We start from the raw sequence: 26,817 nt of genomic DNA, 5'->3' as shown, positions 1-26,817 counted from the left end.
CTGATGTCACATGGACTATTTTAACGATGTTCTTACTATGTTTCTGGACCTTGAATGTGGTAGTTGTGTTGCTGTTTATGCAGGGTCAGAAAGATCTTGGATTTAATAAAAAATATCTTAATTCCGAATACGAACAGAGGTCTTACAGGTTTGGAACGACATGAGGGTGAGCAAATAATCACAGAATTTTCATTTTTGGGTGAACTATCCCTTTAAGAATAGGTACTACATTTGAATAAATCACTATGTGAAGTCCATACGTACTACATCCACCACTATCATTTATCACTATCGTGAAAATCTTTATTGACTGGCTCAGATGTGTTTAATTAGGTTTGAAACTTAGAGCTAATAGCCTTCCAGGAGCATGACTGGACACCCCTGGAGTACCATTTAAGTCTTATGGTAAATGAATATGGCAATCACCCAGTAGCATTTTCGTACCATATTAGAGTACCAACATATTGTCATTTGATACCCCGGTACCACCACAGTACTGTTTTTGTAAGGTTCATTAAAGGGTTAAAATAGTTAATACAGCATCAGTTGCTCTCCTACAGTAATCACTTCCTTTAACAGGAGCTACTCCATCTCATGCAGAGAGATGCGACCCTTTGACACGTATAATCGAGAACAAAGAAGAATAATCTTAGAAACAAACCAAAAAGGAACTGCACCAACATTCTCCAGTGCCAGCTAAACTTAGAGACTGCAAGAGAATAATAGAGAACAGTATGTTTTCAGTTTAATTACAATCTTTTAGGTTGACGGTGATATACGTATGTGCGCCTGTAGCATACAAATGAAGCCATCTGTAGAGGAGAGCAAACAGGCTGCTGTTGCGCCCGCAGTCAATGTCTGCACACGGTGTAAGCATCCACTACAGCTATACGCTACTGTTACCAGTCGAGGACGCCCTGCACCTCCTTTGTTCATCACTTCCCTCTTGCACTCTCGCTCTGTCAATCTCTCTCTTTTGCTCTAATGTTCGCTCTCGCTCCTTTTGTTGTTCTCATTTGGTGTTTTTGCCCTGTATTTCTGTTTCCTTTGTCCTTGTACTCAAGATCAATTATATGTCTTTTCCACCAAAAACGGTGCTAGATTTCATGCTCAGCCAGAGATCTATCCAAAACTGACCCATGCTTCTACTGACCTGAGAGGTGCATTATGACACAATGGAGTATGTTACTATATAACTTGCCCACAGATAAGTATAACATATCACAGACTGTTTGTAAGATTTGAGAACAAACTTTAACATTCAAAATGCACAGTGTTAGGTAGTAACTAGTTACATGTAATGGAATTACGTAATTTAATTACAAAATAAATGTAACAGTAATCAGTAGCTAAATGAATAAATGCAAAGATTTGATTTCAAAAACAGTATAATAGCTATTAAACCATTTCTTGTAATGATTTAAATCTGTATTTAACCTCAGAATGATCGCAAAGTGAAAAGAGGTGTTAAAGTCTGATTTTGTGGTGGCTGTGCTTTAAAACAAAATTATTCTAATCTTAATTCAAGTGATGAAGGATTTAATCTGACAGTAATCAGTGTTGAGTACTACTGTAAAGTTAACCCTGTAAGGTTTAAATGTTTTAAAATGAACAGTTTAAAACATTCATTAGAAATTTAGAAAGGTAATTAGTTACATTACTTTAATAAAGTAATTGAAATAGTTACACTACTTATTACATTTTAAAAAGGGTAACTTGTATGTACCTAAAAAAGGGGTAATCTGTAACCTATTACATTTCCAAAGTAACCTTCAATCAATTACAATCAAGCAATTAGTGTCCACATTTTATATGTGTAAACAAAATAATTTTAGTCGGATTCAGAAACAAAATGTCTGATGCGACACAACGTACAGTACATGGGAATGGGATGTTCACCAACTGAACCAATTTGAATGCTACCAGTAAGCAATTAAATTCTGTTTTGCATCAGATTTGCCAAAAGTGAGTTATGAAAACTTGGCACCCCTTGGGCTTCTGGTGTCAATAGTTACTGATTCAAAACCAGCAGAGTTTACGGGCCAGTGCAAAGCCAATTTTGCCCAACCTTTCTGTAAATGTGTTTAATGATTCCAGATTGGCCACTGGATTTGGCACTGGCACTCTTGCAGTGGTACTAAGTCGCTTACTTGCACCCTTTGGGGTAAAGTGTCTCCTAATACACCATTGGTTTAAACATGACACCTATCAATCCAAATCCCATTCGCTGTGGCCTGATGTAGACATGTAATGGGGCTGCAGTAATTCATCTTATCAGTCACATATGCGCATAGGGATCAGTGCATTCCAGCTGTCCAGTGTCTGACAGCTCACCCTCATGATAAATGAGACGGTAAAGCATGTGTTTACAGGTACATCAGTCTGTGTTTGACCAAGAGAATCATTCAGTTTAAGCTGGGAGTGGGACGCACCGAATTGACAAGCACATTTTGTAACACATGCATGCACATTGGACACATCGCCTCATTAGTTCATGTTCTGGACTGCACTGTATGTTTGGTTATTTGAGGGAAGCACGCAAGCCTGGCTTGAGCGGAGTGCCATGTGTGTCATTATGCATTGGTGCCACTGTCACTATGCTAGCGTGACGGACTGAGGGCAGCTGTCTGATAAACTGTCATTTCAGCACATCAACACTCTCCTGCTGAAGGGAAGGACTTTTATTGTTAGCACGGATTCCTTGTCAAAAGATGTGTGGGCACATGCTGACAACTGTGTAAAAGCAAATACTAATCGACACCATTGAGCGCAGCACTACAGGCCATTGCCTCACGCCTGGGCCGTACTGTCAGCATCCTGTCACAGTCAGGGTAAGATCTAATGTGAACTTCACAGGGTATTCAGCCATCGGGGAATGCATGTGTTCAGTAAGAAGGGCACTGCAAACAGATCCACTAGTCATTGCATTCCACCTTATTCAGCTTGGTTTACTTCAGGTCTCTACGCAGGTGTTTGTGGGTGCAGTCAAAGTCCCTTTTAAGGAAAGTCAGTTCACTCTACAGCCATATTTGCAACGCCTCCAGGCAGCTATTTCGGACGTGCAAGACCAACTTCTACCTACTTGAATTGAGAAATAGCTTGCCAAACTGACATGTAGATAACATATTTCAAATCAGCAATAAAAACTGACATGAACTGTCCCATAAGTGTTGTGTCTTATGCTCAAATAGCATTAAAAAGCATATGCTTCAGGTTGGTCTATAGTAAATGTGCATGTGCAGTCCTGTGCAGATTGTTTTTATGGGAACTGGAGCTTCTAACAACTGCTATGATGCAATGACTTTACCAATCAGCATGTGGTTCTTTTATTTATAAGGTAGACTTATTCGACCATATTGCACATTTCACTTTCTCCCATTCATAGTAATATCAGTGAATTGTCTTGGTGTATATATACAGTGGGGGAAAAAAATTTTTTTGATCCCCTGCTGATTTTGTACGTTTGCCCACTGACAAAGAAACGATCAGTCTATAATTTTAATCGTAGGTTTATTTGAACAGTGAGAGACAAAAAAAATTCCAGAAAAACACATTTCAAAAAATATATTAATTGATTTGCATTTTAATGAGTCAAATAAGCATTTTATCCCCTATCAATCGGCAAAATGTCTGGCTCCCAGGTGACTTTTATACAGGTACGGAGTTGAGATTAGGAGCACTCTCTTAAAGGGAGTTTGTTAAAGTCTCAGTTTGTTACTTGTATAAAAGACATCTGTCCACAGAAGCAATCAATCAATCAATCAATCAATCAATCAATCAATCAATCAATCAGATTCCAAACTCTCCACCACGGCCAAGACCAAAGAGCTCTCCAAGGATGTCAGGGACAAGATTGTAGACCTACAGAAGGCTGGAATGGGCTACAAGACCATCGCCAAGCAGCTTGATGAGAAGGTGACAACAGTTGGTGTGATTATTGGCATATGGTAGAAACACAAAATAACTGTCAATATCCCTCGGATTTGGGCTCCATGCAAGATCTCACCTCGTGGAGTTTCAATGATCATGAGAATGGTGAGGAATCAGCCCAGAACTATACTGGAGGATGTTGTCAATGATCCCATAGTCACCAAAAAACAATTGGTAACACACTACGCCGTGAAGGACTGAAATCCTGCAGCGCCCGCAAGGTCCCCCTGCTCAAGAAAGCACATGTACAGGCCCGTTTGAAGTTTGCCAATGCTTCAGAGGAGAACTGGTTTAAAGTGTTGTGGTCAGATGAGACCAAAATCGAGCTCTTTGGCATCAACTCGACTCGCCGTGTTTGGAGGAAGAGGAATGCTGCCTATGACCTCAAGAACACCATCCCCACCGTCAAACATGGAGGAGGAAACTTATGAAAATTATGCTTTGGGGGTGTTTTTCTGCTAAGGGGACTGGACAACTGCACCGCGTCAAAGGGACGATGGACGGAGCCATGTACCGTCAGGGCCAGGGCATTGAATCCATTGGAGTGGCCTAGCCAGCCTCCAGACCTTAATCTCATTGAAAATCTGTGGAGGGAGCTGAAGGTTCGAGTTGCCAAACGTCAGCCTCGAAACCTTAATGACTTGGAGAGGATCTGCAAAGAGGAGTGGGACAAAATCCCTTCTGAGATGTGTGCAAACATGGTGGCCAACTACAAGAAATGTCTGACCTCTGTGATTGCTGACAAGGGTTTTACCACCAAGTACTAAGTCATGTTTTGCGAAGGGGTCAAATTCTTATTTGACTCATTAAAATGCAAATTAATTTATAACTTTTTTGAAATGCATTTTTCTGTTTGTTTTTTTGTTGTTATTCTGTCTCTCACTGTTAAAATTAACCCACCATTAAAATTATAGACTGATCATTTCTTTGTCAGTGGGTAAACGTACAAAATCAGCAGGGGATCAAACTATTTTTTCCCCAGTATACATATATACAGTATATATTGATATATAGATGTAGATAGAAAGCTTTGACAGGGCATTAGATGCAACTGTTATGAGACTGCTTTCATGAGTGATATAACAGTTAAGTAAATGTTAAATGGCATACATTTATTTTCATATTAAATATTATCACTAAATTTTAATTTATTTCACTATGAATAAATATGTTATTTAATATGTATTTCATGCAAATAGATATATATGGGTGTATGTGTGTGTAATGATGTCATGCATCGTTACAGTGCGTTTTAAACGCTTCCGATAATTATTCATTTCTTATATTGGCAAATCAATGGAAGAGACACTTTAATTAATATAGAGGGCTGGATAGAGACAAAGGCAATAGTGAATTAGCAGATAAGCCCTACTGTAAGAGACATTTGTTAGTTGTGATGAGGTCAGGGGTGTTTTTTGCGGAGCCACACGGATGGGCTATTAAATTAATTGCTTTGCTAATTAAACCAATATCAAAGCACATCTGGCGAGTCCCTGATGCACATTCTGCGCAATCATATCAAAGCACACCTCAAGTTCACGGGGTGAGATGGCTTCATCAAAACAGGCTTGAAATTTTGGCACTTAAACATCTGAGGATTAACCTTGAATGGGTTATAGCAAATTTCCCGCTTAACTGTAATCTGTCTGTCAGTGAGGTGACTGCAACAGGCATTGATATTCAATCCCTGATATTCTTCTCCAACAGCCAAGGTGTCTGCTATTGATCTTCTGTAGGATTTACTTTGTTAATTGATGACTCCATTATTGATTCTCTTTGTAAATATACAACTGCTCTTGCTAGGAGAGGAACTGTACATTTGATTTCAATCAGTAACTCTTAAGTAATGAATGAGTGGCTTCGTTTTTGCATCAATCAGTCCTTGACACTAGCATGTGTCAGCTGAAGTGAGCCATTTCCTATGCTGCTGTATGTTTAAACTGATTAAATATGAAGCGTTTTTAATTAATGGTCTGGTTTCAATCATTGTCCAACAGTTACACTCCCCGCTGACAACTCCAGAGCTTCAGGACAACATGTCTCCGGACAGTGAGGTAGGTTCAACATCAGCATCTTGTAAAGACCAACTTGAAGTCTTTGCAATAATTAATAATATTTGCATATTAATATTGCTCTGAACCAAGTCTGTGGAGTAAAGATGTCTTATTTCATTGTTACATTTCCAATTGCAGTTATCAGACATGTACTCCAAGGTAGTGAAGAATTCTATAAAGGAAACTGAGAATGACTACAGCAGCATTGGAGACATCAAGGGAATGGTGCCGGAGTCGACATCCAGTGATCTTTACGCCACGGTTGGGGATGAATACCCAATGGCTCTTGGCTCCCAGCCTCCGGAGGAGATTACAGAGAATGCAGACCCTGCGTACGAGACCATCAAGATCTCTAAAGCATCTGAAGAGGCTCATCAGGGCAATGGGATAGTGGAACCTGACTATCAGAGTGTGGGGGAACTGGGTCTCAACGGGGACATCTCTCGTCTCTGACCACCCATGTAAGGGACTGTGGACACTGCGAAATCACTTCTCTGAGGTTTAGAAGTGGATGTTGGGGTAGTATCGCAAGTAAAATGCACTTAACCTTTCCTTATTTAATGTTATTGAGCATAGCATTTATGCAGCGCATTGTTTTTGAAAGGGTTCATTCAGACCTGTGACCCAGCACAGGAAATGAAACACTCTAGAGTCGCTCAGAAGATTGTTTGCTATGCTATTCATGTGAATATTTGGGTACCACAAACCCAAGGTGCCCCTCATTGGCATCATTTATGACGGATATGTTCCCACCACTTTGCCAATTTTGTCCCCACACATTATGAAATAGCTTGCAGTAGGGATATATCTAAGACAGAGATGACTGAGTTTTCAGAGCATTTGATATTTTTAATGTTTTCTGGGCAGTTGATGTGGGCAACAATGACAGTTGCTCTCCAATACACACACCGGCTCTAATCGCTTTCCACGGCTTGTTCCCGTTCTAGTGAAATCACAAAACAAAATGCTAACAAATGCGTTCCCACTGATATCCACTAATGCACAGCTGTAATTATGGTTTATTAAAATAAAGAGTTACAGTAGGGCGAATTAGAGCCTGAAACATCTTATCAACAAAGGAATATTTTTTGCTAGACCAAAGATTAAACATTAACACATGTATGAATATTAAGCAAGAATAACTGCTGCATTGAGAACATAGCAACACAAATGTGACCACCACTTTTCAAAACAAAGTGACACCAATGGCTGTGCTCTTGCGAGAAATATTTTATTCATAATGTGTACTAGTAGTTTTCATGCGTTTGCACGCTGCACCTGCAGTGAGCTCCACTCTGCCTGCCCGTTTTCATGTGATACTAGTTGAGCAACAGAGTTGTTTACTTGTATAACCGAGAAGAGAACCAATCAGATTGAGTCAACAGTAGACCTCTCAGCTCAGTCCATTAAGGAACTACACTCATTTTAATCATTCAGAACTGCTGGAGCATTTACTTTCACAAGTAGAAAGCAAGCGATGTTCACATAACACATATCGGAATATAAAAGAGGAACATTTAAATGTTGCCATCATTCTGAGCCGTTTAAAATGTTTTATATTCAGTGTGTCAAATCACAGGCTCTGGTGAGGAAGTGACCTTTTAGGTACGCAAAGTTAAGCACACTCATTTATGAGTGTACTAAAAGGGTATTAATGAAAAGTTGGCTATTATCTATTGCTGGTGTGAGTTCACATCCTTTCAGTTGTTCACTTATTGACATTTGCGATGTAATTGAGCTATGTTATCAATATGTATGTGTGATTTTTTTTTTTTTTTTATTGATGCAGCTGTATTGGATTTTACATGTAATAGGTACGCAACATTTCAAAAGACTGAAAAGCACAGGAGAATAGAGACATCATGGTACTGCCACACCGCAGCTTTGCCTGGCAGCTTATGTACTTTATTATCAGGTATGCATTTAGCTGCTTTTACATTCATGTAGCAGTATAATCAAAAAAGCATAGCACATCCAGACGCTTTATGGGACAACTTCATGCCAAGAGACACTTGTAAATATTCAAAAGACTATTATGATCTATTAAATTATGTCGATGTTTAAGTATAGTTCTGTAATAATTGGCAGCAGCTCTCAAATGACAGCACGTGGAACTTTTATAGTTTGTTTGTATTGAGGAACTAATGAAACTTTAAGAGTAAGTGGAATACATGCTGTTTTATAGATGCATTTTTAATCAAAGAAAGTTTAAAGGAGGTTTATTAACATTTAAAAGGCTAATAACAGGAATATGTATTTATTTGGAGTTCTGTAGCACTATTTAAAATGTGAGGTTTAATTAAGAACTGTGGATGGAGTCCAAATGTTGTCCGTGTTTGCTTGTAATAGTCCGTCATGTTGGTACAGGTTCCATATTAAGAAGCTTCTTGTTTTATTTAATATCATGGTGACACATTGAACATTTGGTTTCTCCCTCTAACCAAATTCTGTGTATTAAGTTGTAAATAAGAATTAATTTTACATTTATTTCATCATAATCTTTGTATTGTGGTATTTGCTTATTAAACAATATGCTGAACTAATAATGCGTGTGCATGTTTATCCAACTGATATATACTTTAGCATAATTGCATCATGGAAATCTTAAAACAAGAAAGAACATTTATACTGGCTTAGTGCACAAAAGCACAATAATCTCTTGATATTTAATCTACCAATACATCCTACTAAACTAAATTCTCAAGTGTAGAAAAACAACCTTCGATAAGGCGGTTTTATTATCATGTCAGTGCACTGGTATTAGGGGACTTAAAGAACAAATTTCACTGTACAGCAAGGTATTGATTGATTCTGTGGTCAAAGCAACATGCATTTTCAATGCAAGTACTCTAAGGCAGCGGCAGCAAACAAGGGCATTGAATAGTTTTTTTTTTATTTTCACTTCATAAGGATAAATTGTTTGTTAAAAGATGAAATCTTTTCAGCCATGCCTTAAGGGGTTATTACAGACAGTTTGTTATAAGTGAATCATGCCCACAAGCACACAGTAATTATATTATATTTTGAGAGACTATGCGAGAGGTGCGGTTCTTTGATCAATGCTGCAATCGATTCAGAACTCACACTGACAAGCATATACAACATGCACATGTTTATGTTTAACCATACACAAAGGTAAAGGTGGGGAAGTCGTGGCCTAATGGTTAGAGAGTCGGACTCGTAATCAAAAGGTTGCGGGTTCGAGTCCCCGGCCGGCAGGGATTGTAGGTGGGGGGAGTGAATGTCCAGCGCTCTCTCCACCCTCAATACCACGACTGAGGTGGCCTTGAGCAAGGCACCGAACCCCCAATTGCTCCCCGGGCGCTGCAGCATGGCTGCCCACTGCTCCGGGTGTGTGTTCACGGTGTGTGTGTGTGTGTGCATTTGTTCACTACTCACTGCTGTGTGTGTGCACTTGGATGGGTTAAACGCAGAGCACCAATTTCGAGTATGGGTCACCATACTTGACAATACGTCACAACTTTACTTTAAAAATGTTTAATTAAGGCTTATAATGCACACATGGGTGGATTACTTCTAAATTGTAATTGATGCAAATTACAAACTGTAATACCGTAACAATCTGAGTCAGTATGTTACACCTACTGCTATTATTTCTACTATTTTGACAAAAAAACTTGATCAACACTTGATCAACAATGGAAAAAGACTTCATTTCTTACTGCATGTTTTAAATTCATAATTTTAGCATGTGCTGATAAAATGTATAGTCTGAATCCTCTCTAAGTCATTTTGAATAAATGTAAAATACATAAAAGTGGAATTTAAACATTAGTAAAGTTTAGTTAACTAGTAAACATTACATTTGAAAAAATGGATGCTTGAAAGTTATTTCAGTATGTGGTCAAATAAGGAAAGAGACTGGTATCTGAGGTCTCTGGGATATACTGTTACTTTCACTGTATTCAAGTTTGTGAGTTTGTGACTGACAGTAGCCTACATTACATTGATATTATTTGTCATAATTTTAGTCTGAATGATAAAGTTTGTTTCTCTGCCCGAATATGCCTAAACAGTATCTCAAAATATTAGTCCAAAATCACATTATTTAGAAAACAGAAAGTGAAAAGCACATGAATGGTCACCCAAATGACCTACTACTTCAGACAAGATTCTGAAGAGCAAATCCAATGGACATCCAATGACGCCATGGGAGAGCAATTGTGAATGGCAGAGTGGTGACAACATGTAGAATGTCTAGATTACATAATACACACATTTACACCCAGGGGCGGACTTATCCAATAGGCAAGGTAAGCGGCCGCTTAGGGCCCCAGGGAATCAGGGGGCCCCGTCTGATATTCGCGAAACATACTTGGCAAATGCTCAAGTGTGTGTTTGTGTTATGGACAGCGTCAAATGTTCACTCACCGCTCAAAACGCTGAGTTTTTGTCAGGTGCTGAGTTCTGTAAGGTCGTGAATCCTCTCATTAGAGATGGTCCTCATTGCAGAACACAAGATCCAGGGGGCGTGGTTGGATCTAGATCCAACTCCTCCCACCTGACATATACCTAAACCTACCAATCTCCACCCCCTAGATGTGGATCCAACGCCGCCCCCTGGATCTTTGTTCTGCAGTGAGGGGCTACTTTATGACAAAGTGTAGATACAACGTAAATAAGAGATTCATTGTGCAGTGCAGAGAGCTTATTAATGGAACGTCGTGAGATCGCCATGAACTGAAGTGAATGACAGCTTTTAGTGATTACAGACGGAGTGCTCTTTGCGCACATTCTAAGCTGTTTTGACTGTCACAGAGATATTCACCTCAGTAAAGAAAGTATTGTGTTTCAAGTCATAATTTTATTTGTCTTGATGTTTCAAAATGACTCTCTCGTGTGCTTTTCCTAGGTATAAGTATAAAGTATAAATGCAAATGAACTATAAACTTGCGTATAAATGCACAAATGCAATGACTGGAGATTTTCGCTTAATAGATTACATTTTCAATTTGTTTCTCAGCAAACCCTTTCGTATGCCTTAAGAACACTTGGAATAAGGAACGAGTTGCACTGGATAATTTTTATGACATTTGAATCCTTTTTGTAAAAAGATTGAAGAAGTTTACAATTCATTAAATGGACAAGTGCAAGCATTTTTTTTTATATATAATGTCTTCTTTTGTGATCCGAAAAAAATAAGGTAGCTTAATATGGCTTTAGAACAGCATCAGGTTGACTAATTATTTAGGCTACTTAAGTTGTGAAGGGGTAATAGTTATAATAAATAATAGTTATAGCTATAATGAGAGAGAGCTTGCGGGCAAAATAAGGATTAGGCGTAAAAGAGCATATAATTATTGTGTTGGGGCCCCGTACCTGAAATTTGCTTAGGGCCCCCAAATCGCTAAGTCCGCCCCTGTTTAAACCTTATTTTTCCCGTAAGAGCGTCCAGCTATTTTTAGCTGTGCAAAACAACTCTTTTTGCTGCTAGCTATTGCAAATTGGTGTGTCTTTCCATATTATTTTTATGTATTATCTTAATTATGAACACGCTGGCTTGTAGTGCAAACCGTTTGACCATTTACTGCACTTTGTTATTCTTCTCATTTTTTCCCTACTGCAGCTAATGAACCAGAAATCTTGCACATTCACAGAAAACGGCTTACTTCCGCGTTGAAGAATAAGGTGGATATAGAGTATAATTTTCTTAAAGGTCACTATTAAATTTGGATTTTAAGATCATTTAAGCATGCATTAAAGGGATAGTTCAGCCAGCCAGAAATAATCATCATGTTAATAGTGAGACATACTGTTCTCCTGTTGTGTTCTATGGAAAAAAGAAACACAGGTTTGGAACAACATGAGGATGACTAAGTGAAGATGAGATCCCCATTTTTGGGTGAACTATCCCTTTAAGACGTCAAAAATACACTTCAACCTCAACATAACAAAACACATTTAAATATATGCATTGTGGTCAGAGTCGACAAGTATATATTTTGGTATGTGTGATTTTCCACGAACAGCTATTCTAGGTTACTGACAGATCCCGCCGCAGAGGTCCCTCGGGAATCCCTGCCGCCTGTCATTCATTCTCGCCGGGTGACACACACAGAAGCCTAGAACCCTGCTTTGACGGGATATTATCATTACTGTTATTAATGTTATGTATATTGTCCGGCCTACCTAAATAATACCTACTCAAACTACTCTCCTCTCTCCATCCGTGCGTCATTGTTTTAATCGCAGCAGCCAAGTCTTTGCAGCGGCGCCCGTCGCTTGTGTTTGGAGGGAAACTGCAGGAGAAAGCGAGCGCGAGCGAGTGGAGGCGTGTGTGCCGCCAGCCAATCAGAACGACACTGTTTACAGGCGACATTCCGCCGGTAGAGAGCCAGTGGCTCTACAAAACCCGGATGGATTGTTCGGAATTGAGTCTTTCTCAAACGAAACCGGATTTACGGCGATATGGGGTGAAAACTAGCAATTAAAACAGCACCCTTGACACTGGAGACGCTCATTTATATTATAATATGAATCAAATTTCTGGCGGTCCGCTCCTCGGCGATTTATCTCACATGCCCGCTGTGTGTTTTGTGAAAAATACATCGTGTTTATCGATCCAAAACTGCGACTCCGCGCCGTGTTTTACCACAATCCGTCAGTTTTAAGGGAACGGCAAGCAAAACAAACAGGTCGACAGAAGAAAGATATCGGTTGCCGGTCGGTGCTTCGGTCAGACGGACAGAGGAGTATCAAGCGAAGCTCATTTGCATGTTGTAAGGGTTCACTGCTCGCGCCGGTGAAATATGTGGATGCGGTGCAGATATGTTGTAATGTTGTTGTATTATTCGCATGTTCGGCCCGTTATGACGGTCAGTCCGTTCGGGTTTTGTCAGCGTGATATTTCTTGTTTTTAAAGAGACATTGCCGTGCAAATATCGAAGTAATTTTTATTTGCGCATTTCATTGATATATCAACTATGCATACGCGGCGTCTGGTGAAGCGCTCGGTCATTGGGAGCCGCGTTTACGCGCCGGGTTTAACGGGAGACGCGGCTCCGCTCACGGGAGTGATCCAGGCTGTCAAACAAGACAACAGAGATGCTTCGACCGGTCATCGGCGCAACGTGTACACGGTGCTCATGCAAGACGGGAGCTTGACAGAATACTCCGAGGAAGAGATTGCACAGATGACTGCGAAAGCGCCGCTGAAGTCGAGCTTGAAGGTTTGTGTTTGTGGTCAGCTGGGCTTGTTGTTGTTGTGCTGCTTGTTTACAGTGCAATGAGAGATTGTTTGTTTGATGTTCTCATCTGAATGTGTGAGAATAGGGTATATATTGCTGTAATGATGCTGATGCTACTGGGGAGTCGTTGGCCCCTCAAATGAAACATTTTGGGGCCAAATTACTTTTTGGTTGCAAAGTTCTGCAATTTCTTTATACAAATGGTCGTTCAGAATCGCCGGTGTCCATGTTAGTGCATTAAACTTACACTTTTGGTCTCTCCATTGTTGGATGGGAACATAATTGCAAAAGATTGAAGTGCATATGAATTTAAAATGTACTTTGATTGCATATCATCTTTACTTTTTAACTTTCTGAGTGGAGATCATTTAACGATCACAGTGCTGTGATGGAGAAAAAAGGTGCTAAAATGATTCGGATATTTTCTAGGTTTATTTAGTATAACAGTGTGTTTGAAATGATGTCACCCCTGTCTGTAGGTTTATGTAGCCTAATATAAAAGTGCTTTTTTTTGGTAATATTTAGGGGGAAAATGTCACTCATCTTGCATTCTAGTTCTCCCTTTAGTGCGAATCAGATTTACATTTGTATTTCATTAAACAGTTATCTTATTTTTCTTGTAACATACAGATTTTTTATTATTATCATTTATTAATGTATTACAATAAACATAAACGAAAAATGACTCGTGTTCGAGGGAATCAGTTGTGAACTCAGTGACGGCTCTGAATTCACTATATGACTCAAATCTTTAACTCGCTCGTGAGCTCAACTCTTCTGATTCGTGAATCTTTTTTTACTAAAAAGAACCGATTCATAAGAGTCATTTGTTCGGGAATCGGTCATCTCGCGCCGTTGATTGCATTCAGTGAACACAACGCGACAGAAACATGGAAAATAGCGGTGCTGCAAACATTGACTGAATAGATGTAATTAAACTATCGCACAATCGCGTGATTAAATGTGACTAATCCGCAAATGGACAAACAAGTATTTTTTTTTTAATTATAGTCGTAAGTTAATACTTATTTTTTTTTCATTTGTGGCCGTTTGAGTCGAGGTCTGTAGCCATGTAGAGCTGTGTAAGCCGCTGATTTTCTGAGTTTAGTGGGTGGATGACAGTGGCAAACAAACACGCTCTGCTGCATTCACGCGCCAGCAGAAGCATCTGTGCGCGCGCGTACAACAGCCTCCATCTCTCCTCTGCAACCGGCTCTTTCTTGGTGCTTTTTTAGTGTGTTGTCTACATTCAGTGCCAGTGCAGTGTTCGTGTTTTTATAAACATGTCTTTTGATATTTAGCAAATGACATATTTAGCGTGATTGCACACTAGTCTGAGTGCGTTGCTTGCACATAATTAAAAAATACAAAGTTTTTTTTATTTTTTTATATAATGACCTAATTGCAGTCAAGTTATACAGCCTCAGGTGCCATATCAAAACAAAGAGGGTCAAAATGACAAGAACGGCACCAGCTCTATTTCATTCTTTTACAGCCAGAACTGCAATACTTTGATTTGTAGATTTTTCATGGAAATAAATTACAATAAATAACCAAATAAACATAATACCTGATTACCTAATTTGCATACTATATTTGCATACACGTTTTATTTGTTTGCTGGTGTAGATTTAATTTTTGTATGTGCTTGTTTTTGGCAAGTGTGTCAACTGATATGCTTCAGTGTTTTTGTAATCTGCACTCCCAATCAGACATCCATTTAATTTTTAATCAGTGCCACTATTTTATTATTATACTTTTTATTCGAGCAACTATTTTATACATCACATGCTGACATGTTCTCTGATGATATATGATGGGGGAAAAGTTAAGATGTAAACAATGCAAGCAAGTAGGGATGTGAAACTAAAGTGGGGGCTAATGGTCCTGGAGCAGCTGCTCCATAACGGCAGCAAAACGGAGCTCTACAGAGGGTCATGCTCATAGAATCTGGGGCTTTGGCAAGGCGCCTGGATTCCCAAACGAGTGCCATTCGGCTTGGGGGAATGCCACTTGTTGACTTGCATAGTAAGGAGGGGCTTCGTGTTAAGTGCGTTACAGTGTGGCATTTTCAGACAAAGGCGGACTGGGTTGTTTTCGTACCCCTGTTGTTTCCACTGCTTAATATCAAAATTTAATTAACACACGGGCTGTCTAACAGTTTAACTCTTTATGCACCAAGGCTTTGTTGCTGGTTTACATTTTATTCACATAAAATGGTTGATTATTTGGTCATAATAGATGCAAGCTTTAAACATTTTTGTTATGGTTTTATGAAGAGATGACGCTCCTTTCAGTGGATATCTCAAACCTTAAAGTGCAGCATCTCACGTGTGAACATGCATTGTGTGTTTGTTTTTCTCGTGAATATTCAAATATAAATAAATAAATTGTAGATAATTAATTTTGAGTGCTCATCTGTGTGCATCCTGCTCTCAAATCTAATTAATTCTGTTCTTAGATCAGTCGAGATCTGTTTAAATCGATTAAAATCCTCTAACTCTTTAGCAAGAATAAGATCTCATTTGAATAGTTTGACTGGCACATGAATTGTGACCCATATTTGATCAGTTTGGAGTCTGTGCTCCACATGAAGTGAGAAAGCTGTTGCTGTTAAAAAAGAAAAACAAGCACACAAAGCAAGGGTGTGTGTTTTTATCTTGAGAGAGAAAAACTTAATAGTGTGTGAAATTTAAATTTGAACTTGTCAGCTGTGCAGTTTTGATTTGACGCTTGAAAGTCTTGCACAACATGATACCGCTTTAACAAATCTGTTAATCTCATGAAAATACGCCAAAGCCTGGCATTCATCTTGTTCATGGAATAGCATTATTCCTGCCCTATGGGAGGTTTAAAGAAAGAGTTAACCCCAAAAAATGAAAATTCTGTCAGCATTCAATCTTTTAGTTTGTTTTTCAATGAAGCACCAGTAGTAAAATTCTGCCTGATACAGATAGCCGATGAATGGCAGATATTACATTTCTACAGTATTGCCTAAAATAAAAACAAAAAAAACAAAACACAGACTAAAATCATACATTTTAAATGCTTGAAGTGAATTTAGACATCACAACAGTATAATGGATACTTATTTTGAGATTTGCTAGATTACATTTTACAGTGGTATTAAATGTTTAGCATTTTTAAATGTGTTCGATAACACCAGCATGAAAACTAAGGACAATTATATTCACAACATATCCAATTTTGTAACCAATAATATGAATATCTAGTATATATATATATATATATATATTAGATATACATACTAGATATTCATATGATAACCTATTGATAACCTGATACCTGATAACCTACTGGTTTTTCACCCAAAGCTTAGGCTATTGTTTGGCTGCAGAGGATTTGAAATATCATGCATAAGTTATATAGACCATTTTTGTAATACATTTTATGGTGCTTTAATATCCTTCGGTTTAAATCTTAAAAGCTTAATCCTAATTTATTGTTATCGCATGGAAAAGAGCAGCCAGCACATTCTCCAAAATTTCTCCTTTTGTGTTCCACAGAAGAAACAAAATCAGACAGGTTTGGAACAACATGAGCGTGAGTAAATAATGACAGTTGGCACATAAATAAAAAGAAACTGTATTAAATTTCCACACTTCACTACAAGTGAGGTAATCCTCAGTTTTGTATTTTATTTACCGTTTTTAGCCCTTATCAGCAGAGATTCTTGGGCCAGTATTGAGCCATCCATTTTATTTTTATCTTTATTATAGCGTGGAAACTCACAGCTGCTCAAAGCCCAGCATGATGGGCGTTTACTCTCTCCTCAGTCAAACTAATCGCGTTACGGTAAAATAATAATCTGGATTGTACGCCGCTCACTGTTAGATTATGCTTTCCGCTGGTGCATACAGTGATGTACGTCGTCTTGGCCCCTGTTTGCCCTCTCTGTAGCATGCGGTTTAGTGTACCGCAGCTTTAGTCACAGTGCAATAGAAAAATCTACGGCTGCTGTGCAGATGAGACGTGCAAGAGGAAAAGCTGCTCGTCTTTGCATTAGTGTGGTCACGGATGGTGGCTTGTTGTGCTAAGGGGGAAATGGCAGAGTGAGGTGGATTTATTTTTCTTTTGTCAGCAGCGTAGAGATCTTATAAACAAATGAGCCTGCAGATGAGCGAATAGGATTTCTCCATCCAAAGCATCGTTCAGGTGTTTGTATTGACTGGTGCATTAATTACCAACAGCTTAAATAAAGCCTAATGCTCTGTGATTGCAAGCAAACAAGCCTCGCGGCAGGGGTCTATACCATTAACGGTCCCCGTAGGTGTAAATAGGGCTTCATTGACAGGAGCCACTTGGAGAGACCATTAACACAGTTAAGACTGAAGAAACTCAAATTAGTTTTTCTCTGCAGAGCACCTGTAATGGTGGCCAGCGGGACGGGCCCACGCAGGGCCAGAATGGGGGCATGCAGAGAGGAGAGGTGCCCTCTCTCAGCCCGGAGAGCACAGAGGAGCCACGGGTGCTGGAGCACAAGCGAACGGGTTGGGCGCTGGAGCCGGAGAAAGATCACACCCGCTCCGTTTCTCTGCTGGAACAAAAACGCAAGGTGGTCTCTTCCAGCATCGACGTACCACAAGTCAGGTAAGACTGCGGGATGAGCGTCCTCTACAGGCACAGATGAGAACTGAAGGAATGATGTATGTTATTGTTTACTTAATTTTTGTTTTCATTCTGTATGTGCTAAATAAGAACTAGATTGTAGTAAAGGTGAGATGTTGGTTTTTGCATTATTTAACAGTCTTTCTCTATAAAGTTGCATACATAGATTTTTTCATAAATGGATTGATCTGGTCTTATTTAATTATAGAATTTTTCTGAGCAAAAGTGACATTTGGACTTTTTTTTTTATTGCTTTTTTAGAAGCTACTGAAATATTTTCTCCAATATGCATATTAAAAGTACAAAAATATGGAAGTAATTTGGTAATAGCATATTGTAGTATATATACCACTGTTTATACCACAAAGATTGGGGTCAATAAGATTGTGTAATGTTTTTGAAAGAAGTTTCTTATGCTCACAAAGGCTGCATTTATTTGATCAAAAATACTATTATAATGTGAAATATTACAATTTAAAATAAGTGTTCTCTATTTCAATATATTTTAAAATGTTATTAATTTCTGAGATGGCCAAGCTGAATTTTCAGCATTAATTGTGCTTTAATTTTATGACTTACTGTTTTATATTCACTACACAATGTTTTCTAAGCGAAGGAAGACCACCACAGTATATTGATACAAGCTTGTCTGTGGTTTGTGAATCCTGTGGTCTAAACGCTTTACAGCATTTGCAACTTTTTCTGACACCTCTAGCATGCAGCAAGCTGAACTACAAAAACATTGTAACAGCTGTATTCCTTTGTTTGTCACAAGTAATTTGAAGCAAGTTTTAACACACGCAAACAAACAGTCTTTTTAGTGTGACGTTTTAGATCCCCCAAATATATTGGCAATTCAATTGACATGAAGCATCTGCTGTCCGATAGCTCTATTATTACACTGAGGCCTGATATCGACTCAGTATTATTTGTTGACAAATTATTGATCTCTTAGCTCAATTTATATTCTATTCGTCCATTCAGGGAAAAAAATGTCTCACTGAGCAATGAATTTATTTTATGGCTGAGAAAGATGTTTGTGGTTTCTGTCTGCGTTAATTGGCCTTGCATGTTTGATTTGCTATAGGTTGACTACAGATGTCCTTAGGTGTTGTATTGATCACCTCAGTGGTGCTCCATTTATGAATCTCATTATTTTTAATGCTTATAGAAAATGGCGATTATTCCTCCTTGTACAACAAATGATGTTTGTCTTGCTATACATCTTGAGAGATTGCACTGCTGGTTGTGTTATCGTGCTATACAATTCGTTTTCTGAACAGATTATAAATATTAACATGACATAAAATAACATCAACTTCACAGTTATATATAAAAAGAAACATTTCATATTTGTGAATCATATCACACTAAAGACTAGAGTAAGGGCTTCTGAAAATTCAGCTTTACATCACAGGAATAAATTACACTTTAAAATATATTTCCATGTAATTTATTTTAAATGTAATAATATTTCATAGTGTTGTTGTTTTTACTGTATTTTTGATCAAATTAATATAGCCTAAGAGATTCAGAAACATTTTCAAAAATCTTACCAACCCCAGACTTTTCAATGGTATCATGAACCTCTAGACCGAGCAATTCATTATGATCATATCCTGGCTAAAATCGAACCAATTTTTAGATTTGTGTGCTTCAGTTGATTCAGTCTCACAGTGCGCGTAACCATGTTTGCTCATATATTTTCTTATCTGTGTTTCTTTTGGACAACTCAAACCTCAAAACGTGTACGTTGAGCTCTGAGGTCTATTAGTCACAATTTTGGACATGAAGCAGCCACGAGTTTAAATATCTCAAAATAATTATGGTGCCTTTCTGTTGGCAGGGTCGGTCAGTTTAGACAAACACAGACAAAGTTCTGGATAGTGTGCTTTGGTTTCTTTTGCATAGTTGATCAATCCCTTGTGCCAAAGTAACATGAGGATTAGCGTCACTGTTACTGTAAAGTGTTTCCAACATGTCAAAATCAATATATAGAGCCTTGCGACGAATGATTTTTATAAAGCGCCAGAGAAGACCAAGATCACATAGGCTAAGAGTCTATTGAATGAAATCACATGAGTGCCATGCACTTAAGTAGATGAACACAGAGAGGACACTTAGACCAAAAAAAGGTTAGATATAGGTTAAACTGCCTTGTGTTTAAATTCAGGAGTGGGTATGGGCGTCATTACTCTGAAATTGTGATTGTCACTGGTCAACCTAAATGGGAAATTGTGACACATAAGCAAGAGAATGGAACATTTAAGACTAAATTGTTGTGACGAAGGTGATCCAAATACTTGGTTGTGATTGGAGACCAGGTCACACGCTCTTGAAGTTGCTGATTGCAAACAGCAGTGACCTAGATGCAGTAACACTTTAATATCTCAGGACTGGAGCTTGTAAGTAGCCACTTGGTTTGTGTTCAATCAGTGTACAATAGAGAGTGTGCTGGGGTTTGTTTGGTGACCTGCAGGTCTAGGGGGGGTGAAGGGGACCACACGTTTTCCATCTCACGTCAGCTGTTTTAGTGTTCATTATTGGATACTGAATAGCTTAGTTCATCATATTTGTTTACAGAGTTCCTCCACAAGCATTCTCTGTCTTGTATATTAGTTGACCCAACGTGATTACTGACCTCTCTTTACCCCGGCAGCTTTGCTGAAAGAGAGCTTTATTAAAAGATTGAGAAATGCTGTATGTGGAAACCAATTTGGTTCCTCTTTCTAGTAGTGTACAACATAAATCTACAGCAGCTTTATATTTTTTCTAAGGCAGGAAATAACCTATTTGAACAAGAACTGTCTGACGTTTAATGTTGCAGGCCTCCACCAGACTAATTGTGAGCAGGAAATGAATAATGGTGTGTGTGTGTGAGTAGAATTGTATAAAAGCAACATTAGTTTTTCAAAAGAATAGTTCAGCCAAAAAATGAGAGAACATGGTATTTATTTACTCACTTTTAAAAAGATGAACCAAATTTGTTTATTTTCTATCTTCTATGGAACAGAAATCTTTGAAGAATGTTCTTCCCACTCTTTTCCATTAGTCATGTACCAAAATGAAAATTTTGGACACGCTGGGTTGGAAAACAACACAAAAAAACTAAATAATTATTTTAAATTAGACTTTTCTATACGTTTCTTACACAAACGGATCGATTTCACTTCAGAAGGCCCTATTAACCTCCCGGAGCCGTGTGGAGCACTTTTTATGGTGGCTGGATGCACTTTTTGGGCTTCAAAATCTCGAGCACCACTCAATGCCATTATAAAGCTTAGAAGAGCCAGGACATTTTTTTAATATAACTCCGATTGTATTCGTCTGTAAGAAGAAATTCATACACACCTAGGATGGCTTGAGGGTAAGTAAATCAATAAATCATGGGGTAATTTTCATTTTTGGGTGACCTATCCCTTTAAGTGTGTTATCAAGGTTACACGTTTGAACATTTAAAATAAGAAATTTGTAATCGTGAATCATTGTTTATGGGTCCTGAAATATAGCTTATATTCACCTTTGGGAGACTGCAGCAGAAACAGTGGTCAGGAAACCAGTCTGGAGGATTCTCCAAATAAACCTGGAGCTCAATGCCCTGAGTTCATGAAAATAAGCTTTTGCATTACTGTGGTAAAATACGGAAATGAATGCAACCAAATTGCTAGGTTTCCTATAACCTCTCATACAGCCATATTGCTTGAAATATGGGTGTAACCTTTGTTGTTGCTTTTTTCTTTAACAACAAGCTTCCCCCCTCTCCCCACCGCCCTGTTGATCCAGTGTCGGGATGTGCTGTGTCAGAGTGGTAGGTGGATAAACTGGGGAGGGGGCTGATCTGGTCAAACAGTATGCTTTCTCAGTAGAGCAGCTTTACTGGCTGCCAAAGAAAACAAGTTCCCTCAGAAAGCGGATGGTGGTTGGGCTGCAACTTTAGAAAGCATGTGATTACCATCTGAAAAGCGTCACTCTTTGCAAAAGTTGGAGTTCTGCAATGCTGGATTCTTTCCAGCACTCTCACGGCAAACAACACCGCACCTGGTGTTGGTCCTTATCAGACTGGACACAGCGTGTTGTTTTCTTTTTTCAGACTTCCATGAACTTCACGATGATTGAAACAGTTTTGAAATAGTAGTTCCATTCCTATCTGATTGGCTCGGCATGCAGCAAGCTACAAAATACATGCCTGAGTGTGTGCCATCCTACAAGAATGAAAGAATCCACTGTGTTAAAATGGGATGTGGTTGTTTTAGTAGTCAGTGAATGAAGGGTATAAACTTGCTGTTCCTAGAAGCATGCAATAAAAATTGAATGACATAACATGTAGCCAGATACATCAGCAGTACAAGTGCAAAGTTTAATGTAATAGCAAATTAAGTTTTAACCATATTAAGCCTATACTGGTTCATATTTGATACACAAATTTCTAAGGCCTCTAATTTATCAACATGATCAAAACTTTGAGAAACCTGTTGTACATAATCTACTACATGCCTTTTTGTCATCTGAGTGATATTTCATACTTTTTTTTTTTAGCGAGTAAAAGACCTTTTAGTAAAATTGTAAAAACATCCCCCTTCAGGCCGTGGTTGATGTGTCTTTTTGCTGTGAAATCTTTAAAGACTTTAATGAAGTAAATTTAAGAAGAACTTCAAAGTAAGATGAACATTTCCTGGACTGAAGCAATTTAGGTTTACTTGATTATCCATAAGTTTTTAGAAAATTCATGTTAAAATGCTTCAGAGATATGATCAGGCTTTTAAGGAACTTGATTTGTTCATTTCTCAATCATCATTGTATTGCCCCCACCATATAAACTGTAGAACTTTGATCATAAAACTAAACATTTAAATATCAAATTATTGGGAGACATGTAGGGAAAACTGACATTTTATGCAAGTAGTCTGTTATACTGTTATAAATATCTCATTGATTTACCTTACAAGCAGTCAGAATTTGATCTTTTTGACCATATAAATATCAGCATCTGGACCAAAGGGCATATTGTTGCTTAGGACTTTGATTTTGAGCTCCATGTTCTCCTATCTGCATTAAAACAACAAATGCAATTAATGTGCAATTAATCGCATGCTATTGTCATGCGCATCTCATCAGTAAAGCCGTTTTTGCATTTACTACACAGAGCCGTAGTTCACTGACAAGCTAGGCAATATTGTGTTCATAAGTGAACTTCAGCTCTGTGTAGTAAATGTCGCTCCATCTGAAAGCAGGTGATGGCGATTTACTACCAATCACGGAACCGGCTTTACTGACGAGATGCGCATGACAATCGCTTGCGATTAATTGCACAGCCCTAACGCATATGCAAACTTTTATTTTGTCAAAAAAAAAGGCTTCAATAAACTATTTCATTTAAAAAACAAAGTATTATTTCATATATCAGGCTTTAAAGGGTTAAACATTTATGGGGGAATTGTTCAGTTTTGAATAGCGCTGTTAATTGCTATTAATTGAAAATTAAACTAAATTCGAAATAAAAGTTTTTATTTACATAATAAATGTGTGTGTACTGTGTATGTTTATTATGTATATATAAATAAATAAACACACATACAGTATATATTTTGAAAATATTTACATGTATATATTAGTACTGTCAAACGATTAATCGCGATTAATCACATCCAAAATAAAAGGTTTTGTTTACATAGTATATGTGTGTGTACTGTGTATATTTATGTATATATAAATACACACCCATGCATGTATATATTTAAGAAAAATGTTACATTTACATATTAAATATTTATATACAATATAAATTATATGAATATGTACATGTAAATATTTTCAAAATATATACTGTATGTGTGTTTATATTTGCATAATAAATATACACAGTACACACACATTATGTAAACAAACATTTATTTTGAATTCGATTAATCGCGATTAATCTTTTGACAGCACTGGTTTTGAAGTACTTAATTTCATAGTTTTAGATATATTAATAAAGCAGCAACATACAAAATAAGGTAAACACGTTAATTGATGATAAATACAGTTTTCATTGCACAGTTTTCTATCTTGCAAGTTAGATCTGGTTGTGGACGATGCAATCAATTTTTATAACACAGTTTGCATAATTTATATATAAAAGGTTGTTTATTATGCTCTCAAAGGCTGATTGTGCTCAAAAAATGAGAACGACTACCCTCTTCAGATGCACCTAGTTAAACTCAGTAGCAGGTGGTCAGTGACTAGCACAGTGTTTTTTAGCTCAAAAACCTTTGTGAAAATAGTGCAACAATTTCACCCTTAGTTGCTCAAGCCAATAAAACTACATTATTATTTTTTTTCTGTTTAAAAATGAAAGAATTAGGTCTAATTTAATGACAAAATGCATCCAAAAATATGTTTTATGTTGAGGCTATGTTGTTAAGCCCAAACTATAAAATCAGTCATCTGGAAATTGTGTTCAAAAAGGCCATCCATGAATAGTTTCTCTTTCATTGCTAAGCAATAATAGCCTTTTCCATTAGAAGCTTTAAATCACTGGCCACTTGCATGTCAAGGCTTTGGAAATTGGACCACCTGTGATGGTTTGGAATGAAATGTGCTGGAATTTTTATGCAAATTAATGATTTAATTAAAAACCCTGAATATCAGTGAGGGGGAGTGGCCAAGAGAGGATTATGTCTTTCAAAGCAATAAAACAGGCTGTTGGGTTGTCCTCACAAGATGATTGAAGTTACCAACGAGAAGAGCTCTAGTGTTTGCCGCAGCTCGATACCAAACACAGCAGATCAGAAATGGCTTCCAATTAACATCCAACCTCCCTGAAGATGCCTGTCTGAAGAGAGTCATTTGTTTAAAAGATCAAAGCATGATTCCATCAGCCTTTCTAGTTACTATAATTTGTGTACAAGTGCAAAACGCTGCATTCAGTAATGGCAATTCCTAATGTTTTGCCAGCCTGTCAATTTTAAAGCTGTCAAAACAAGTCTATTTACATTTATTAATGTTGTAAATAATGAAGTATCGCCTCATTTTATGAGTTTAACACTTCTATACTGCAGTCATGGGAGTAGAAACAAATGTTCCGGCTGTGTTACTCTGACAGTCACGTTACTGTAAATCACAATGTAAATCAGTCAGCGGTTTAGGGACTACTTCAAATGTAATTGCAGCTTAGCTTCTCATTGCGTGCTGCCAATTTGCAGGTGTTTTAAGGGTGCCTGTGGCATTATCAGCAGTATGATCACATCAATACTGAGATCATATGAAGTGCTTCTGTGCTTGAATCATTGTTGGAGGCTCTGGAATGGGTTATCTCATTATTTTAAGAGGCTGCAATGCAGATGAGCGTGAACGGATGAATTGATCGCATGTGTGACTTGATATGTTATGTGCTGTAGAGGCAATAATCATAACATCAGGGTTTTGACTTTTCCTTTTTGTCTTTTGAAAATAGAAACACTGAAATAATTCAGTGTTCACAAACAGAGATTCTGAAAATATTTAAATAAAATCAAATTAAAATATATTAGTAAATAATATATAATAGTATATAAATATTACTAAAATGACACTGCTAAAGTAATTTTTTTTTATACTGCGACTTCACTTTGGTATCTAAGATTTGATTTTAAACTACCCATATATATATAGATGTGTGTGTGTGTGTGTATATATATATATATATATATATATATATATACGTATATATATATATATTAGGGCCGGGACTTTAACGCGTTAATTTAGATTAATTAATTACACAAAAATAACGCGTTAAATTTTTTTAACGCATTTTAATCGCACTTATTTTTGCACCGCGGAGCGTTTCTCACTGGATGAGTTTCGGTGGACCGATTATACTGGAGCACCAACTAGCGTTCTGTTTCTCAATTCCAAGAACGCAAAGAACGGACTTGCGTTCTCGTGGAGACCGGTCTTGCCAAGCTTCCTTGGAAGAACGAACTCGGAAGGACGCGAGAACACAGAACGCACACTTATGAGAACTGAGATGTACTGCGTTCTTGCTTAACTGACCGCATAGTCTCAGCATAAGAAACGGCCAATGAACAATAAATATTACAAAATGTCATAACTTATTAAAACATTTCATACTATTATAGAAATTACTTTCATATAATTGTATTGTTTTATTTTACAGCATTATATGTTTTACTGTTAAGATTCATTTTAATATGCCAATAAAAATGCAGACTTTCTCCGGGTCTTATAACTTTATTAAAATTAACAAAAACAAAACGATAAATGTTTACTTTCAACTTGAAGAGCCGTTAAGTATTTGTGAGAGCGAGTTTAAAGCTTACAGGCTTCCGTACACCGGCCACCCACAGCGTCTTCTGGGATTTCTAACGGCTCGATTCTCTCAAGTCTGCACTCGATGCATCCTCAGTTTCAAGAACATATCCGGGCACTTTCATGCATCCTCTATACTTGCGTTCTTGAGAATTGGAACTGAACTTCGACGGTTAATGATGACGTAGAACGAGAACACAAGGACGCAAGATCGCTGAAGAACGCATATTGAGAAACAGCCAAAAACAAACCACAGTGAACATGGACAAAGAAGCTGATGAGACCGCTTTGGTTGGCCCTGTGGATGGGAAATTTAAAAATCCATATGAAAAAACTTACTTCTCACTGTTCTCAGGTCAAATATTTATATGCGATTAAAATGCGATTAATTTCGATTAATTAATTACAAAGCCTCTAATTAATTAGATTAATTTTTTTAATCGAGTCCCAGCCCTAGTATATGTGTGTGTGTGTGTGTGTGTGTATATATATGTATATGTATGTATGTATGTGTGTATATGTGTTTATTGGAGATTTACAAACAGGGTTTTCAGAATGACATTACAGAGGGGTTTGTGGGATTTTAAAAGAAATGGCAAAAAATATTCTTAAAATCTGTAACACTTTACAGTAAGGTCACATAGTTTATATAAGTTGCATAACGAGCAATACATTTGTTATAATTAGTTAACAAAATAGTTTTT

General features: G+C 37.7%; 2 protein-coding genes across 9 annotated transcripts in view; both read left to right on the top strand.

Annotated features, from left to right (window-relative positions):
* LOC306846846 (phosphoprotein associated with glycosphingolipid-enriched microdomains 1-like) overlaps window positions 1-8,525 on the top strand; it is a 55,230-nt gene extending 46,705 nt beyond the window's left edge. For all 4 annotated transcript variants that reach the window (XM_079380497.1, XM_079380498.1, XM_079380500.1 and 1 more), the window contains 2 exons: window positions 5,928-5,984; window positions 6,123-8,525. In XM_079380497.1, the coding sequence (XP_079236623.1) occupies window positions 5,928-5,984; window positions 6,123-6,437 (372 nt within the window). In that variant the 3' untranslated portion in view covers window positions 6,438-8,525. The remainder of the gene's footprint in view (window positions 1-5,927; window positions 5,985-6,122) is intronic.
* A 3,808-nt stretch (window positions 8,526-12,333) lies between these two features.
* LOC306846839 (zinc finger protein 704-like) overlaps window positions 12,334-26,817 on the top strand; it is a 58,271-nt gene continuing 43,787 nt past the window's right edge. For 4 of the 5 annotated variants that reach the window (XM_079380476.1, XM_079380475.1, XM_079380473.1 and 1 more), the window contains exons 1-2: window positions 12,348-13,174; window positions 17,574-17,803. In XM_079380476.1, the coding sequence (XP_079236602.1) occupies window positions 12,929-13,174; window positions 17,574-17,803 (476 nt within the window). In that variant the 5' untranslated portion in view covers window positions 12,348-12,928. Of the gene's footprint in view, window positions 13,175-17,573; window positions 17,804-26,817 lie in introns of all 5 variants that reach the window. The other variant, XM_079380472.1, reaches the window with a different exon arrangement.

Source organism: Barbus barbus (assembly GCF_936440315.1).
Source record: "Barbus barbus genome assembly, chromosome: 27".
Classification (NCBI taxonomy): Eukaryota; Metazoa; Chordata; class Actinopteri; order Cypriniformes; family Cyprinidae; genus Barbus; species Barbus barbus.
This window is presented reverse-complemented; position numbering and strand designations above follow the sequence as displayed.